Raw genomic sequence first — 19720 nt, 5'->3', positions numbered from 1 at the left:
TCTTTCTTTCTCTTTGCCATTCTGAAGCTGAAAATCCCGTGTACACATCTCCTGAGATAATGAAATTCTTCCCAATGGAAGTGCTTGTTCATAATAGATGATGTTTGCTTGTTTCTCAGTAACACATGTACCTGGTACACTAGCAACTGCTGACATCTAACATCTGCAAAATATCATTCTTTGAAGCTTTCAGAACACACAGCTCAGTGTGACACTGGGGCACCCAGTAATAAAGCAACACAGCATCCAAATAGTTGCAAAATTTCCTTGCTTAACTGTGGGAGTAGCAAAATGTTATGGATGTTCAAGACCACACTCAAGAGATCCAAAGCAAAATATGAGCTTCTATCAAAATATTTCAATCTTTCTCCATTTCTCTCCCCCACCCCCAAAAAAGGAGTGTTGTGAAAGGGTGAGTTTCATAACAAGGCTATTTAAAATATGCATTTACCTTGACATTAATAGTTTACCTTAACATGGTGAAAATATAGCGAGGGCTGGCAGCATCCTTTCCACCATGAAGCCTGGTGCCAAACTGACCAATAGGCTGTAGCAGATTCACATTGTTACTTCCAACAAAATTCTGAGCCAAGTTGACAATAGTCATCATTAACGCTTGCTGCAAGAAAATACATATTCATAATAATAAGTATGAGACAGTATATCCTAATCAGCCATAAAATCTATTTTTAATGGCCCAAAAATGTGTGACTAACCTGAATAAAATTTTTAAGAAATCAGTCTCCCTGAGAAAGGACTGTTGCAACCTATTACAAGGGCTACTGGGAATACATATTCTATGCTTATGAAAACCCCTGAGCTTCTCAATTTCCTCTAAAGCACTTCTCTGGGGGAAGTAAAGGGACATAAACTGACCACAATTGCATGCACAAACCACTACTCATACCTTCTAAAGGGAGAAGAGAAAGGATGGATGGGATGTTAATATGGCCACTCTTGCTAATATTTCAGATAAATATAGACAACATATTAGCTAGAAATAATCTTCATTCTGACATTGTAATAAATTTTAGAAGAGCAGAGTTTCTGCTTCTTCCCTTAAAAGACTGGATTTCTTATTTCAGACAAAAATTGTCCTAGTACACAGTTCCTATGTTCCTATGATTTCAGAATCTAGAAGTTGCCTAGATAATTAGTTATCTACTATTTTGCCACAACCCACAATGTATTTGGGATAATATTGTGTATCAACATTTGGAAAGAAAGGAAATATGCTGTCTTATTAAGCTACATACCATTTGGTTCATTTTCTTTAAAAGTACATCTGTGATTAGTAGAATTACAGTCAACAGTTTGTAATTTTAATACCAGAAATATTTACCTAATATTTTACATAGGCTAAAAGTCCTCACAACTTCACCATCCTCCATACTCACCTCCCCATGGTGATAAGCTGACATTTCAGCCACAGAACCAGCCAGCTGAGCAACCTTTACTTCACGTTTATCATTTCTCTTAAAGCAAGTGAACAGAACCTTGCGTTGCCCTGGTTTCAGACCTATTAAGAAGAACATCCCATTTTCAACACATACACAAGCAAATGTTTTCAAGTGATGCACTTGTTCTGCCTTATTATCATTTCTAATCTCTAAAAAGAAGTCTAAACATTATATAGAAGCAAAATCACATTATTATTAACAAAATACTAAATACGTATTTTTTTTTTTAAATTTCAAATATTTTATCGAACTTTAAAAATTACCAAGAAAGTAAACACCTTTTCAGCCAGTTATACAGCATCCAAAACAGCACCTTGATTCTAAATGTGCAACTTCCACAAGTCAAAAATTCTTTCCATTCTACTCAGCAAAATCTTTTTCCTAAGAATTTCAGCACAAATTCAGCAATGGCAGCTGTAACTGTAGCTCATGTGTATTTCACAGCACTCCCAAATTTTACTTTTTGTCTGGAATTCTCAAATACACATTAAAATTCAACAACAAAAACAATGTTATCCTCTTGAGATCTTTTGAAGTTTTAAGAAAGAAGCCAGTCTCTGATCCTCTGGTTTATTCTCATTCCTTAGGCACATTTTAGGAACAACATCTGTGTGGAAGGGATTGCATCATATTTCCTGCATGTTATCCAGAATTTGATAACCAGTTCTAGATCATGCTTATTGAGCTATTCAGTGTTTTAATTCACATACATTTCTAAAATGAACTAAAATATTGTTAAATGTTACCATTACTAGAGTGAGTCAACCATAAGAGCAAAAGCTGGAAGGAAGACAGAGGGGAAAAAAAATAAAAAAAAGGAAGAGACTGACTTCAATTTCCATTTCATTTAAATATGTAATATCCAAACTTTTTTACAATGGGTCTGCATCATGTTTTTCTACCAGCAATCTATGGAATACAATAGACTAAAGGGATTTCCTTCACAAAGAAGAATCATCAAGTATTAGGAATTTTAACGACCCTCTGTGAAGAGACAGTCAAAATGTTCTTCCTCCTCATTATTTTTTCTGAGATTTGCCATCAGGCTAGCCTGTCATATATCACCTGATGATGCTAAAGGACATAAACCATTCCTAGAGCACTACACCTGCTGCACAATTCACATATCCATGCCCAGAATGCAGAATTACAGCCAAAGTTGGCAGAAACACTCATACAAATTATAAATAATATTTGTAGAAGTATATATACACCTACATTATGTTACATATATACACAGACACACACACAAATATATGAATAACTATGTCCCCTTCTTATTTTCTTGTATTTCTGTAGAAACAGTCCACTGCAAGTTCATTATTTTAAGTTTCAGCCAAACCATTCTGCTGTTTCAGAGAAGGCAGTCTGGGTACAGTGCGTTGTAAGGAGCAATGACCTCTTGAAAGACACAGCTCCGTAAGTAACCAGGTATGGGAGGAAGTAAGTCTGGAGAAGCTGAAACAGAGACTGACATTCTTTGGGGTTCCCTAGGTGTGTATCTGCACACCTAACTCAGTTTCATTCTGCATCAAAGCTGGGGATCCATCCTACAGGGAAGCTACTGCCCCTGCCCCCTGAACCATCCCTCTCTTTCATGCAAAACACGAAAAGCTCTCACTGCATGAATATTTTGGTGCAAGTCTGTAGTGTTAAGAAGGCTGACCACCTACACTATAAAATGTACAGGGAACTGGAGATAAATGCACTTCACCCCTCCTGAAGTTTCAAGGCCTTTTTTCTGATCATAGTAAGCTTGTGCACACAGACAATGACATGGGCAGAAATTCCTGCTCACGCTGTCTGCAGACAGTTTTACAAATGAAGCTGTAGTGTAGTAAAAACTGCTCCTTTTAATGTACATGCTATTGCAAGGGGAGGGTTTGTAAACCTGACTGACAGGAGCCTAGAAAGATTACAGGTCAGTAAACACTAGAGCACTGCCTGTGGTGCAAGACTGAGAGGAGAAAACATTTGCATCTTTATCTGCACTCAGCTGCTGACATGAATGTTAATTATTATAAGCACTTAAGAGACTTGCTTTCTCTGATGGTGTGAGCAGAAACAAAGCATTTGTAGGGCCTAGGGAATAGGTCTGGTTAAATAAAAAGCCTGCACAGCAACAGTTTAAACTTCCTCACAGAAGAAACATGGCAATTCCTTAGCACATAAATTACTAAATTGTTAGGGTTGGAAGGGACCACCACAGCTCACCTGCTCCAACCTCCCCAGGCAGGATCATCCTAGAGCACATTGCATAGGATATGGTCTCTCTCTCAAATATCCCCACTGAGGGAGACTCCACACCCTCTCTGGGCAATTTGTTCCAGTGTGTGGCCACTGCACACTGAAGAAGCTCTTCCTCATGTGCAGGTGGAACATCCTGTGCATCAGTGTCTGTCCACTACCTCTTGTCCTATTGTTTGGCATCACTGAGAAGATCCTGGCACCATCCTCTCGACACCTCCCCTTCAGATACTTAAACACATTGATGAGGCCCCCTCTCAATCATCTCTTGAGACTGAGCAGGCCTAGCTCCCTCAGCCTTTCCTCATAAGAGAGATGCTCCAGTCCCTTAATCATCTTCACAACCCTCCGCTGGACCCAATGCAGGAGCTCCATGTGCTCTCTTGAGGAGCCCAGAACTGGACACAGCAGATGTGACCTCAACTAGGGCTGAGCAGAGGGGCAGGATCACCTCCCTTGATCCCCTGGCACTGCTCTTCCTAATGCACCCAGGGTAACATTGATATAAACATATGCATGGAAGTTCTTATATTCTCTACTTGAATTCATTAATTCCAATGCAAATCACAGCTGTAAAAAACATCAATAAACAGGAATATTCAAAAAAATCATAATGAATTATTAACTTACCATCAACAAGGGAAGGGATAGATCTCTCATTGTCTGAATTTGAGAAAAGGATCAACTCCTTGTTAATGAAATCATTGTAAGTCAAATGTTTTGTTGCTGTACCATATAAAAATTGCTGAAAAAAACCACATACATTATTCATTCAATACAAAAAATACATTACATTTAAATCTTACCTGGCAGATTTATTGCTATTATTTAGGACTCACCTCAGGAAGGCCATGTAGTCGACGCTGTCGCCTGTCTTCCATGAAATTTGTTAACCATTCTTTTCGGTCATCAATCTTCTTCTTACTGAAGGCCTGGAAAGATTCCAAGTACACTAAAGTATCAGCATATAAATGTTTGTGCAAATGTATGCTACTTCAGTAAGAATTTTAAGTATATTGCACTTTCTGAACAAGTATTCCATAATGCTTAGTTGGACAAGCTAATCCATATAACTAACATTTACATTAAAGGAGCAGTAGCAGTACATGACTTTTCAGACATTTTTGCACAAGGGTTTTTGAAATGACAGATCTCTCACTTTCCTGAAATCTGCACACATTTAGACAAATCTTATCATTCTTCTTCCCCTCTTCATATCAGAGCTGTGCTTTGACACACAGGTTTGAAGATCTTTCCTCACACGGTTTTAAGGGTTAAGCTTTTGGGTTCATCATTTAGACCAAGCTATAACCAGCTCTCATCAAGAAAATCAATGGAAGAAATTAGAAAAAAAACCCCAGTCTTGTCATTTCCACTCCCTCTTTGCTCTGTCAATAACTTGTAGGTTCCTGACTGGCCATGCCTAGCCCTCTGACAGAAATTGACAACCTGACAAAACTGATGCTGCACAAAAAGCCCCAGCCAGAGTTTGGGCCAGCTGACTGATGGCCTCAGCCCTCATGATGACAAGACATCACTTTCCAGCAACCACTTATCACAAAAGAACACAGGAATGTTCTGACTTTATAGTGTTACAGAAACAGAGTTCCCCTCCAGTGAGTTACTTCCCCAGAAAAGAGAAAAATACATAGAAACTGAATATGTGGTTTAAACAAGATTTTGACTCCTTTGAGGAAATTCTGTGAGCTGCTGGGGTACTGCCTTTTTTTTCCTCAGGGAGTAATATAAAGAAACTTCATCATGTCCTGATTTCAACCACTCTCCTGCATAAGAACACAGTTATCAGCACCATCTTTTTCAAAGGCCTCTGACTGGAGCACTCCAAAAGAGCTCAATGAGTAGTTTCAATTCCTTGGAGACTATGATGCTACAGTGGTAATATAAATATTAAATGTTAGTTTCTGAGGAAGGTACTAAGCCATATCACCCTGTTTTGCATCAGACTGACTTCCTTTGTGAACAAAGCTTGATAATTCACAGTGCCAGACATCTGAAAATTTAATATTAGGCTTTTAGAAAAAACAGGATTAATTCTTACAGTTTTCTTCTGGCACCTTTCAATTTATCTATATCTTTCATAGACCACTGAAGTGACAAATGACCAAGAGCTGGATTGGCATAAAAACTATTTCAATAGAATAATAACAGAATTATTGGAATTAAGAGCCGTTCTCAAATATTTATCCCTCAAAAGAATAAGAAGGGGACATTTTTTTTTGTTTCTCCACTTAAAATTGCTATTCTAATACTTCATTTACTAGCAAAAGAATTCTTTAGAATGCTGAAGAATTTGCTTAGTGAAATAATTTTTTGCTGTCCTAGATTTCAGCTATCATGAGGTCTAGTGGGGCCCATAATCACACACCACCCAGAGGTAAACTTGGGGCTGGGATTTCAGTGACCAGCAGAGGAAATGAAGGTGGAAGTGTAAGTGAAGCTTTTGTACACAGCTCCAGCACTAGCTGGGCGTTGCTGAGGTGTAACAGAGGTGAACAGCTTCCTCCCAGACTGACAGAATACTATTTTAGGTAACAGTGAGGATCAGCCATAATTGGTTACATGGCCTCATACACCAGTCTGTGCATGAAGGTCTCTGCAGAAATAGAGATCAGAATTCTTTTAGTAAAACCACACATTTTACTGTACCCACAGGGTAAGAAAAAAGCTGTTTTGTCTAAGAGAGGTAGACAGTTTTCCATTTTCTTTTTTCTTTTTCTCTCCTACCCTTTTTTCTCACTAATGTCACCTACAATTAAAATAGCAAATTAAAGTAGATAAAAGTTGAAATATTTCTTAAGAAAACAGCTTCATTCCAGACACTTCATACTTTTTCTTTCCACAAGCTTTCCTTAAATCACAAGTATTTTCCTGCACACAATTTACAAAACTTCAAATTCAAATATGTAGAGCATGTGCATAAATACATGTATACAGATCTTCAATGAATAAACAATATTTATCTGATCTTCTTTGCTCAGAAACAAAATACAGACCCCTAAGTAAATGTGAAACATGATTCATTTGGGCTCTATTGCCCAAACAAATTAAAACCCCGCAGAATATTTTTTGTATGTTCTGTCTTTAAAAGCAATTCTGACTGTAACATTTCTTGATATTCATACCACACAAAATTATCAAAGCTACAAGTAGAAGACTGAGCTCATTCTGTGCCATGGATTTAGCTTATTCCAAAATTCAAAACATTTTCCAAAAGATTCTTTCTCCACCCAAAGTATTTCTTTCAGGTACACAAAAAAACCTGGAACAAGCTCTGTCAAGACTTCCTCACGTGCCCCTTTCAGCACACAATGAAAACTAAAATGTATCATATAGAAGCACTTTTGTGAGTTCTTACCAGTGTAATGGCAGCATCATCCTCAGGCCCAGCATATCGAAACAAGATCCGATGTCTTTCCATGTCAGCAAAATATTCTTTTGCTTCTTTAGCAGTGCTGGTACCCAATCCTGTACAATAAAAAGAAATAGTTACTCAATATTCAAAATTAAAGTTTTATTATTTTATCCCTTTTATTTTCCTGGGAATATTATAAAATCATTATGTAAGATACAATCATGAAAAGAGCTATAATAAAACTTCACAGCACCCATTTATTATTATTTATTCATAGGGCTCACATATTTGTTTTCAAACAAACCTTTGTAGTATTTTATCTTCCATGCTTTATGATTTTCCATATGCTTTTTCCACTCATCAAATTCAGGAATACTATAGAATGAAAGTTCTTGCTTATTTTTGCTTGCCTTTGAAAAAACAAACAAACAAAATCAACATTTCTGTTGTGCTGTAAGTAATCCATAAAATCTCAATAACAGAACCCATACCTTCACAATAGGGGTGATGAATTCCTCAAGAAAACCATGTTTCAACAGTGATGGCCAATTGTGATGAATAAAATTGATCAACAAGCCCTTTATGTGAGATCCATCCTGATCCTGAATCAGAACACGAAAACATGAAGCAGTCTTGTATCAGATTCCCCTGAACCACCAAAAAACCCACTCACTGGCCTGAACACATCAACACAATGTCTGATGACAGAAAGCATAGAAAGGAACAGCTGATTTTAATTTGTATTTCAAACTGGACCTGGGTATGAAATAACCACCTGTGCATGTCACTGTCCCTGAGCTATTAAAAAGCTCTTCCAAACCAAGTGCATGGTTGCTGTTCAAAGTTTCTCGGCTGTGGCATGTTTTTGCCGAGAGCTAGGCAGCTCTCCCAGACATCACAGAGTTGAATTTTTGGAGGAAAAAAGCCAAACCTGGCCACAGTTCTCATTGGTGGCTTGACAGTTCAATCATGAGATTATCCAAAAATAATTGCCTACATTCTTTTTTTTCTGATTTGTTAGCAATACCAACTCATTTACTGTCTACTTTTGTCCCTATTTTCAACATATTTTTGAATTATCAATAGCATGTTTTTATTATTACTTTGGCCTCTTGCTATTTTCTGCAGCAAGGTTCAGTTGTGTATTTGGAGCAACCAAAGCAACACAGATAAATTAATCCTTTAAAGAAACCTCAGAACCTACGAAATTGCAGCAAAACACATTGTAAGAAGCACTGTAGATTAAAACCTGTGAATTTCAGACCCACCTGATCTGTCATGATCATGATTTTTCCATATCTCAAACTTTTCAGAGATTCTGGATCTTCATAGCTTTTCTTGTATTGTAATCCAACTATTTTGATGATGTTGTTGATCTCTGCATTTTCCATAATCTGTACAAAAAAGTTATTTTTGCAGCCAGTGTAAGAAGCAGAGATTCAGAAACATCCCAGTCTTGCTTTATAGCTATTTTTTCAATGCACCCGAACCTCAATCTCATAAGCTTTTTATTCCTACCCCTTGAAGCCTTTGCACTTGTAATGATTTCTTCTGTATATGCAAATTCTCAAGACTACACCACTGTCTTTCTCCTCTACAGGCAGAGCAATTTGGATGGGAAAAGCTGGGAGAAAACTGAATGTATAACAAAAAGTCATCTCACAAAGCTGCCTTCTTTTTCCACTGTTTTTATAGGCATCTGCAGCACACCTCTTATTACAGACAAATTATGGCAGCAGGAGCAATATGATGGGGTAATGCTGCTGGCTGCTGACTCATGTTGTGAGTCCATGAAATCCCATGGCAATGGAGAAAAATACAAAGTGGTAGAGGTTTTAAGTACTCATGTGAAACAAGAATATGAGTCATAGAAAGATTTCCCTTCACTTGTGAAGAAATTAACTTCATCATCCCAATACTGCACTGCTACAGTTAATATTTACGTGCTTATCCCAGTCCTCAAAATTGCTGGTAGTTTATGAAATCTCAGTCAAAAAACTTCCATGAAAAAATTAAAAATTAAACTACAAAGATGTAAATCTAGAAATCAAGAATAAGCAGGAGGACATTCATTTGTCAGCAAAATGGAAAGGACAAAACTACACACCTGTTTGTGAGAAGCTTCTCGGACATTGAGAATTTTGCCCCTGAGTGGGAAGACTCCGTATCTGTCTCTACCAATAACACCTAGGCCAGAGACAGCTAAAGATTTGGCTGAGTCTCCTTCTGTTAATATCAACGTGCAGTCCAAGGAATGTTTGCCACCTGCAGGCCAGGAAGAAGTAGAGGGAAGGCAAAAAACCAGAAACTGTAACTCAAATAAAAGAAATACAGTTGAATTATTTTCTACTCTACAGGTAATTTCCTCCCATCAGTTAATTTAAGTAGGCTGAATTTCTCTTCTTAGGGGTGGCCTTCCATTCCACTAAAACTGCACAGCAATGAGTATCCTTGCCCTTAGCAGTAGACTATGGATTGGTACAGACAAGTAGCAAAATAAGCAAAATGGGATGCAATAGTGGCATGTCTTATATAATGGTACCTACACATCCACACAAAAGAAGACACAGATTGCTTCTCTACCTTCACTGTTTTATTTTGCTAACTGCAGATTTCTTACACACATGCATTATGCATGTCTAGAGTTACATAGAGGAGTTATTTCTGCATTTTCACTTTCCTCAGAGTATATTTTAAAAAGTAATTTGTTAAATCACAATTTTGTGGTTTTCCCTTTTTATTGTCAATCAGGTAAAGCCAGACAACTGTATGAAAAATTTGTCAGAAAAGCTCAAACAATGAGAACATTTGCACTTCTTATGCCTCCAAAATTTCTCAAACAGAAAAGTCTTCACTAACAGTGTAATTTTGATTCTACAAGAGACAGCATTTTGGTGCCTGTGTGCTCAAAACTGGAATGACATTCATGTTCTGCCTACTGCAATTGTAGCAGTGGAATGTTCTAAATAACAAGCAGGCTGTAAAAAGGAACCCACCCTTCTGCAACAGTGCATATGCTCATTAAGTTGCTTTGCTCTTTTATCCATGCCTGTGGTAGGAAAGACTCCAAAAAACCTTCAAGCTGGTTGAGTCTCACCTACTGCTAATAAGGTAGTTTTGAATATACTGGTATTTAAAAGGTGTGCTGTAATTTGCCTTTACCTGGTAGACAAAAGCCACCCCATACTTCCTATTACACAGGAACATTCAGCACCTTTGGTTTTCTGAATCAAGACGGGTGGCTTAATATAATCTAAGGCAGTTACTCACACTGCCTGTGACTACCTACCAGCAAGGTGGACTCCAAATACCTAGAAAAACACCAGTCTGCTGTTTTAGAATATATAAAAGCCAATAATTTTCATATATGAATTGCAGAAAACATATGTGAATGTCATCCAGGTTCACCTTCTTCTGGAATGGATCCAATCAGTAGCAAAAAATTTCGGAATATGCCAGGTATTTTCCTGAGCACAGCCCTAAAGGACTCAAAGACAAAACTACATGAACTGACAGGTTCAGAAAATGCTTTTATGCTTCATCTGATTTAGTAACCTAGATGCAACCTTAAAATCCAATATTCTTAATTTTTGCTTTGATTTCCACTTCTTCTCCTACAACAAGTCCCAGAATTATGTAGAGCTGTTCAAGATCACAAGAAAGCAAGAATGACCAGGTGTAGAACCCTTTCTTTACAGAGGAGGGGGAGGAAATCTGCAGCAAGTCCATCACTCTACAGATGTACCTCTCTTATTCCTATGCATTAACTGACAATGATTAAAACATTCAGGGGTACCAGGTACACAAGAAACCTGTGGATGCTGGACCTCAGCTTCAAATTCACTCTTCAAGTAAAGATAAAATCTAAAAACCACAGGAATAACTAAAGTCAGAGGGATTTGTGGCCAGAGACTGTTCTCTCTCTGCTGCACTTCCTGTGTGTCTAGCCTGAAAGTGCAATGCCTTCAATGTCAGAAATCCAGTATCTTCCAGAATACCTGGCTAAACCTCCTCAGGAGATGCAGAGTTCCCTCCACATGAAACAATAATGAGGCTTGAGAGAAATACCTGGGTAACAGGCATTCAAGTCATGCAAAGCTTTAGTCATGAGTGTTCAGCCCAAATGAATTCCTACACCCCTTCTCAGTTGAGGAACTTTCAGGATGAAAAATAATCAAATATTTTATTAGCTCGCCTGATAAATATTCTCCCTTCCCCTTCACCCCCAGCCAAAAAAAAACAACCAAACAAACAAAAAGAAAAAAAAGCAAAAAACCAAAAAACACAGAAACAAACAAAAAACCAGAGTAAGAAGTAATTTTGAAGCCTGATCTCCAAAGCAAAACTAAAAAAACTACCAAAAAAGTGTGTCCAGAATCATTCATTATATGAGTTAAGAGCGCTAGGCTTGATATCCATGAAAATATATATAATTTCTTCAAGCACACAACCTTTTTGGCAAGAGAAGTATCAGGAGCATATATCTGAGTGAGGAGTGAAAATTCCATAGGCAATATACTAGAGTAGATGTAATTATCAACTTTTGAGGCAAAATATCACACCTGAATAAATGAAAAAGTAATTAAATACTGAAGAAAACTCAATTAAAACATAATCACCAAGGAACCAAAGAGAAAGGGAGGAAAATTAAACAGAACCATCATCTCATCAGGTCATCTTTGGCTTGAACAATGAAGCACAAAAAAATAACCCCAAACCAAAGAAGCAAAAAAACCCTACCAAAACCAAGTGTCTCGTTTAAATTCTCAGCCATCATGTTTAAATTCTAGCTGTAGAAAATTTAGGAAACCAGAAAGATTTTTATTAAAAAACACATCAGAATGAGAAATAAAAGTCAGGTTTCAAATTAGCATGTGTGTGAAGAATTTATGAAACAGTAAAGAATTTAAAAGTAAGTGCTCTTACCAGCATCATTAGCATCATCCAGTTTTGGAATGCCCTTGATTTTACTGTGTTTCACTGATGAACATTTTTTGTTCAGTTGAGTTTGTGCCTTAAATTTGACCCAATTCAAAATACTCTCTATGATACCACAGTTAGAGGCCTACAAGCAACAAATGAGAATTGTGAATGAGAAAAATAAACCTTCAGACAGCAGACTCTTTCACCTTGGTTTTAAATCACTAACACTGTTTCTAAGGTCCTCTAAATTTTAAAAATTGCAACATGTGAAAGAACACACATCTTAATATTTAGCACTTCATGCACATACAACTGACACACAACACAAAAGGAGTTTGCTTTTCCACCACTTCTCTAACTGATGGAAAGAGCAAAGGAGGTCTGAGACCTAACAAGAGGTTGTCTTATATTGTGTAGTCGATGTGCTGAGACATTTTAGGCACTACACACTTGTTTCCTGGACTTTGACAGCAAAAAGCAGCCTTATGGGATATTTATGACCATTTACAGTTCCTTTGGAAATGACTGAAAATGGCTGAAAGAGAATCAAAACTATTTGAGAATGAGCTTTCTACCAACCACTTGAGAACCTGATACCAATTTTAGAAACACATCTGCAGAAAAAAATAGCATATAGTGTATTTTCTAAACTAAAACTGCTTTAGGTTTTGTTTCACATCAAAAGGAAACACAGATGGAGCAAAATACTGTGAGCTTTGGCTTTTAATTATCTCCCATAATACACCATTCATTGTTGAGATTGTGCTGCACATTTAATGCATCTAGAAATCAATGTTTACTTCTGGGAATATTAGAAACGCTATAAATCAAACCTGCTGATGGTAACACAACATGTATTCATTCTTCAGATTTTGTTATATAAGACTGTTATTTCTTTTTCCTCTAAACTCTGTAGGAATGTCACCCATAACAAAGAATTAGAAGAATAAACCACTATACAATCAGTAAAGTTTTGATGCCAGGAGTATTAGCAGTGGCACTGTTCTCCTCACTACTGGAGTTTCATTTTAGGCTACTGGCATTAAATAGGACTTAGTATAATGAGTTCTGGCTAACAGAATTCTACTTTTCCTTCATTGTATGAAAATTTAGTAGAGGAAAAACCTCTCTGATGTATTTCTACAAATGTATTCATTTAGAACAGCAATTCTTAGCCCATCTATCATCAAAAAAATTTTTTAACTTACTGCCTGACAATAATGATCACTTGATCCCTTTGAATACTACAGGCACTGTTTTGCATTTTCTTGATTACTGGATGAACAAGTAAATGTGAAATATCCCCTCCCTCTCTTTTCACTCCAGCAAAATAGAATAGGACTGATACCAAAGAGTAAGGTAGACAATATTCTCAGATTCAGAAAAATATTTAAACACAAAAAAAATCGATGAAGGACCTCGTTTAGATATTAAGAGTCTTATTCATTTCACCAATGTAAATCCCAGAATCTCCAACAAATGTGTTGATCAGGTGAAGCTCACTTTTAAATCCAGGGTAACAATCAAAACACAGTCATTGCATCCATCATTAAGACCAGAGAATTATCACACATTCCTTCATCCCATTTCCAGAGTATGCAAATGTCACTGCAGTACCATAATGAACTAAAATTCATCTTCTGCTGCAGAACATACACTTGGTCCACTGTGTCAATTCCCGTTTCACAGAGGAGAAAACTAAAAAGGTATACTTACTGCTTTAAAAAATTTCTCAGATAGCTGGCACTTGGACCCAAAACTTTTAGGCTGCAATGTCATGTTTTCCTTTGTCTGGGAATCAAATGATGGGTTTTCAATCAAGCAATTAACAAAAACCCATATATGGTTCTTCACCTGTTTAAAACATAGAAACCAAATTACTTAATAAAATTTTCACATTCATCTCTTTCAATATTTTTGTATAAAGTTACTTGCCTGAAATGGTTTGACTGAGACTCCAGCTTTATTCTTCTTTTTCACCACTTCTATCAGTTTGCCCACAACCTGATCCACCACATAATCAACATGCCTACCACCCTGAATTAGGGAAGAGAAAAAAACAAATAATAAACAAAATAACCACAGAATTTCCTAATAGCTTTTAGCTGTAAAAATAAAATTCCTGTAGTCATACTTTGGTATAGAAACCCATGCACACTGAGTTGCAGCATAAGATAGAAAAATCTGGTTTTTTTCAGGTCATTCAGTCTTCAAGTGAGGATGACTGAAGTTAGATGATTGATTACTCAAATATCTTCCTTCAAATTTGTAGACAAAAAAGTCAAAAATATTAATAAAATGTTAAATTCTAGTGGCTGTCATAGGAAGTTCATGACACTTTGACTAAAATCTTGTAATGAAAAGTGGAGTGATGAAGGCATATCTCATAAAATGAAAACATACCTAACTCAACATTACATATTTTACACAGATCACCTTTGCTTTAGATCAATTAGCACCTTGCAAAAATACAGACTAAATACTGGCTCCTGTTCAGACCAATCTGTATTAGGGCAGACAAAATGAAGAACACATATCTATGGGGAAGTTCATCATGAAGTAACAAACAGAAATACCCTCAATCTTTAAAGCTGTATGTAAAACAGAACAGAGTTTAAAAAAAGCTCTTGGCAGGCATGAGAAAGTGTAGGATAGTAAGAAATAAGTAAGAAGAAACAAAACCAAGAATAAATAGTGACCAAAAAGTGGAAAAGAACTAGCAATCAACCCCCAAAAGTTAGGATTCTACATTTTAAGGCAGAATATGCATGTGAAAAGACTGAAGATGTAAAGAAGTTGAATTGATGGGATAGCAGCTGTGCTCTCAGCTTCATACAGAAAGCAGAGATTTAAATTAAAAAAAAAAAAAGAGAGTAAATAAAACCAAAATGGTTAAGCTAGTAAATATTATTAGTCATAACCAAACCAGTACTTGCACTTCAAAGAAACCAACTATGGTTTCTCTCAGTTCCTAGAGTCATCTACTAAAACATCAACACAAACCATTAGAGGCACCATACAAAGTCTTTCCTCGTGGCATTTCTTCTAAAAAAAAAACTAACCATCCAAAAAACCCACATCCAAACCACCAAAAGCTGCCAAAATTAAAACACAACTTTTTTTATCCACATATGGATGACAGAGTTTCAGTAGAGCTAGAGTTCAATTGAAAGCTGAACTATCAATACCCTGCCACTTTAAAGGAAAATAAATCCATTTCCAAACTGTAAAGAAAAGCTATTACAGGAAAATATCAAATTACACGTTTCAAAATCCTTCCACACTTGAATGGCAATCTTGAAATGCATTTCTTTTACCCATCACATTTCTGAAAATTTATGCTTATGGGAACATCTCAGTATATTTTTGCATTTAAAACTTTAGCAATTTCTAAGTTTTGCTAAAAGTAGCATCTGACATATCAACCAAACCAGCAGTTTACCAGTAATTCTTGTTCTTAGGAGATACTAGTTATTACAGCAGTTCCCCGTTCCTGAGTCCATTCTTAAGGGTGCAGCTCTGAGTGAGGGATGTTCAGAGCTCAGAGTTGGGACCTTCTTAACCATTTTACCAGCAGGTGGCAAATGTACCCACTCTGGGACCAGAACAGCCTGGAACTGCCCCACCTGTCAGAACAATCCCATTCGAGACACAAAGGCAAAAATACCCTCTGAATCAAGGGGTTGCCAAAGATTATTACAACTTTTGAATCATGGGGAAAGAGAGCTAGAACTGCATAACCTTCTTTTCCCAGAAGGTAATGATGGAGGTCCTGTCTTGCAAACTTCAGGATGCAAAGGTATCTAATTAAGTGCTAACAAAAATCTTAAAAAATGAAGCTTTGACTGCTTCCTATATATGCTCTATTCTTCTCATAGCCAATAGTTTCCATCAATTTGGAGGTAAGCTACATTTAAACTCTATGAACAGATTAATAGTTTATTTGGTAGAAAAATTCAGAAGCTAACTATAAATTTGAAGTTTCCATCCAATGAGTTTTACATTTTCAATCCTATCTTCCTTCACATTTTCTAAAATTATATTTATTTTATGCAAATAAATCTGAAATCTAGAATAATTCTGAATTTGTTGCTCAAGTCCAGCAAATTTTAACAGGTTTGGATTCTCTGTCCATTCAAGTGTAACTTCTGACACTGCAAATGTATTGGCTGAACATTTCTGCTAAAGTGATTGGTAGTATTTCAGTAAGCAGTGCCACCATACTAAAATTATCATTAGATTGCTATGTTAATAGATGAGGTTTCTACTACAATTTCTACCACAGCTACTATTTGAAATTCAGAACTTAAGAGGACCATGTTTAATCAGTTTTCAAGTCTCACTGAAGGGTATCTGTCAATAGCTACACTAAGGTACAGCTGTTAATAGCTACAAACATTTTTTCAAATGCTGTTTGAGAGCCTAAATTCAAATTTTGTGGTGGTTTACTATGGCAAAATTTTGATTAAATGGGGAACTGAAAAAGGTAACAAATTTACACAAACTAGACAAGGGCACCTAAACATACTGCCTGACCTCTCAAATCCCTCAAAAGACACCATGCCAGCAACCTAAAAAAAAAACTTACTTGGAATTTATAACAAGTTTAAAAAAGGTGGGGGAAAGTTAGTGCTGGGTGAAATTTACCCAGATGCAGAAACAAAAATCTGTCAGCAGACAGTGATAATTAATAGCTAGAATGAGTTCCTCAGGTGTTAGCAGATAAGGGGGCAGGCAGCTGATGCAGTTAGTTACTACCTATTATGTCCCATCAGTAGGTAGCTGCTCAACAATTGCTGGTGAGGGGGTTCACTGTCCCAGCATCCCACACCCAGTAACACACGTGGGGCATGGACTGGGAGAGTGGCAAAACCTAGAAACTACAACACTTACTTTCGTAAGTACATAGAATTTTTTTGAAGAATACACAGAATTTTTTCCTAGACATATTCCAAAATAGTATATAATAACAATGTATAACTGCATGATGGTGAATATTGATCCAGAAGAATAAAATTCAGAATCTTTGGACAAAGCATATGCAATTTATTTTAGTTAGGAGTCAGGAAGTATTCAGTTTTTTCAAAAAATTTTTTTTAGCCTGGTTCACCAAGCATAGTGAAGTTTCTCTACATTGTTAGTTTCATCATAAAAGTATTGTACAAATATCTTAGGCCATGTTATTTTTCTTCTTTATGTTGCACAAAGAGGCCTGAACTAAAACAAAGTTGTAACCCTTCAACTACCAGATTTGCCATCACTAGTTTTGACAAAGCTTTTAATTGCAATGCACACTTAGAAAGTAAATACTCTACAATTAAATAAACTTGCCCTGTTACCACAGAACATTTGTTCAGCTACACTGAGAGTGACTGAAAAGAAGTTATGTAATAAAAATTATGCCCCACCAGACACTGGCTACACATCACCTAACACCAAGATTAACACTGACATTCCTGGGCATCTGCTAGACTTAGTGTAACAACCAGTGCTTATGAACCATTTGTGCTACCATTACATTTTTCTTCTGACTCCTTCAACAGAGATCTGAGCAAGGAGAGGTTTCAAAATGTCTGATTACTAATTCTTATCCTTCCCATCTTTTGGAAAGCTCACAGTTAAGATTCTCTAGAAACAGTCTCACCAATTACTAGGACTTCTAGTCTTGTTAAATCTAGCCTGTTAGATCTGCTAGCTCTAATAACTAGACTGTTCACTAAGATCTAACAACCTAACTGCCTAGTTGTTAGGTCCCTCATCCAGTGCAATTTGTGAAGAGCAGAAGTGACAAAGACTTTTTTTTCACCATGGTGGACCACAGATCCCTAAACCTTGTTCACGCCAAGACAGTGTAAATAGGAGCTATGCTGATTGATTTCAGGTGACTCCCTTCCTGCCTGACCACCCCCACAAGCTGAGAAGCACTGAGCTGTACTTTATTTAGGATGCTGAGCACATTGCTGCTTTAGCATAACTTAAGATCTTTCTTTATTATATCTTTACTACTATAGTTGCAAAGAAAATCTAGATATCCTTACAAAGATACACAAATAAAAGAAAATTAATCTCAACACTCCAAGCCAATTTTTTATATCATAAAGCAATAAATGAACAGCCACTTCTCAAGGCCAAAAGCCATTTTTGCCCTCCAAAACTTGCTACTGGTAGCTCTACACGAGTTTTTACACTTTTTTACCTTACTTTCAGAATTATTTAATTACAATGTGTTAAAAAGGATGAAATAAATTCGTTCCATTTTCTTCAATACCTTGTATGCTCACATAAGACATCAGTATCACCAATAAGGATCACCAGCATTATCAAAACTAGTGCCTATGTAGAAATACTGCAATGGATCTATTCTGATTGCATCCAATTGCTCTGCCAGTTTGTCTCATGCAGAGGATTACTTCACCTATTTATTTATAGCAACACAGATTCACTTTTTTATCAAACACCTGACTGGGCACAGCCTCAGTGCTCATTTTATCATTTCCATTTTGTACCATTTGATCTAACCACTCACCTTTGTGGTAGCTATACTATTTACAAAGCTGATCTGCTGGAACCCTTTTTCACTCAGAGTGAGGCACACATCCCATCGTTCATTCACCACTTCGTGGATGACTTTGAGTGCGACTCCGGTTTCATCCAGCTTGTCCTTAACGTAAAGATCTACGTAGCTGCGAAATCCATTTACCTACAAGTAACAGGTAACAGTCACTACTCTCTGCAGCAAATACTCAGTACACTCAAGATACATCAACTGATGTTCTTACAGGTAGTTTCTTCCCATTCAACATGACTTTGACTCCTTTGCATGACCCAGCCAAGTCGTACGCTCGTCTTGTCATGAGGGCCACAATATCCTTATCAAGCTTTTCCATTTTAAATTTAGACAGATCTGGCTGGAATGTAATGCATGTGTAGTCATCACCTTCGAAATGTTTAATCTTGGGCTCAGAGGTCTTCATCATGTTGTTCATCCAAGTCTTGGGAAAAAAAAATTTTAGATATTAGTTTACAACACGTTGTCCTCCTCCTTTAGTCCCTTTTCTGGCTATGCTGTGATTGCAACAGTTGCACAACAAAAAACTCACAAACTTCCTTTAGAAGTTTCCTCTGGTAAAACACTACACAAAGTTAATTGATTTACAGAGGTAAGCACAAGCATAGGTGGCAGCACATTTGTGGTTTCTGTAAACATGCAGCTATTATTACATTGATGGACATTATTCTAATGCAAATGAAGCCTCCCACAGAGCTTACTAAACTAGATACAAGTGAACTGGGATTACAGTCCTTATTAGCCATCCATTTAACACTTTCAATCTATTGCACACCTCTACAGAGAGGCTTTTTAGTCCCTGTGCAGAGTCTCAGTAGTCTACAAGACAGCACCTTGGTGGCTGTGCAATGTTCCAAAAACAAACCAGCCCCAAGGTGTTCAGACTTGACTCAGGAGTCTTGTATTGTTCCCTGTTTAAGAACGTGGGCACATCTGCATGATCAAGCAGAACAATATCTGCTCACAACATATATCAAAGTTCAGTTCTAATAAATTTTCACAGATTTTGATAATACTGAAAAGTGTAGCACTTTAAGTCATAAAGCATTTAGTCATTTTCAAAAAGTACACTTGAACCAATATTAATTTGCCCTTTGGCAGTCAGCATAAAATATTACATTTTTTAAGAGACAGGTATAACAGATTAAG

General features: G+C 36.8%; 1 protein-coding gene across 21 annotated transcripts in view; it reads right to left on the bottom strand.

Moving 5' to 3' along the window:
- TOP2B (DNA topoisomerase II beta) overlaps nucleotides 1–19720 on the bottom strand; it is a 73762-nt gene that overhangs the window by 15844 nt on the left and 38198 nt on the right. For all 21 annotated transcript variants that reach the window (XM_086851195.1, XM_086851203.1, XM_086851187.1 and 18 more), the window contains 14 exons: nucleotides 18783–18995; nucleotides 18530–18703; nucleotides 13939–14040; nucleotides 13720–13857; nucleotides 12007–12145; nucleotides 9188–9345; nucleotides 8349–8474; nucleotides 7572–7682; nucleotides 7385–7490; nucleotides 7084–7193; nucleotides 4547–4639; nucleotides 4338–4452; nucleotides 1398–1519; nucleotides 471–619 (listed from right to left, as the gene is read on the bottom strand). In XM_086851195.1, coding sequence (XP_086707321.1) covers nucleotides 471–619; nucleotides 1398–1519; nucleotides 4338–4452; nucleotides 4547–4639; nucleotides 7084–7193; nucleotides 7385–7490; nucleotides 7572–7682; nucleotides 8349–8474; nucleotides 9188–9345; nucleotides 12007–12145; nucleotides 13720–13857; nucleotides 13939–14040; nucleotides 18530–18703; nucleotides 18783–18995 — 1856 coding nt within the window. The remainder of the gene's footprint in view (nucleotides 1–470; nucleotides 620–1397; nucleotides 1520–4337; nucleotides 4453–4546; nucleotides 4640–7083; nucleotides 7194–7384; nucleotides 7491–7571; nucleotides 7683–8348; nucleotides 8475–9187; nucleotides 9346–12006; nucleotides 12146–13719; nucleotides 13858–13938; nucleotides 14041–18529; nucleotides 18704–18782; nucleotides 18996–19720) is intronic.

Source organism: Cyanistes caeruleus, chromosome 1 (assembly GCF_971803275.1).
Source record: "Cyanistes caeruleus chromosome 1, bCyaCae1.hap1.1, whole genome shotgun sequence".
In the NCBI taxonomy this organism is placed as follows: domain Eukaryota; kingdom Metazoa; phylum Chordata; class Aves; order Passeriformes; family Paridae; genus Cyanistes; species Cyanistes caeruleus.
Note: the sequence above shows the minus strand (reverse complement) of the source record. Positions and strands in the feature narration are given on the sequence as shown.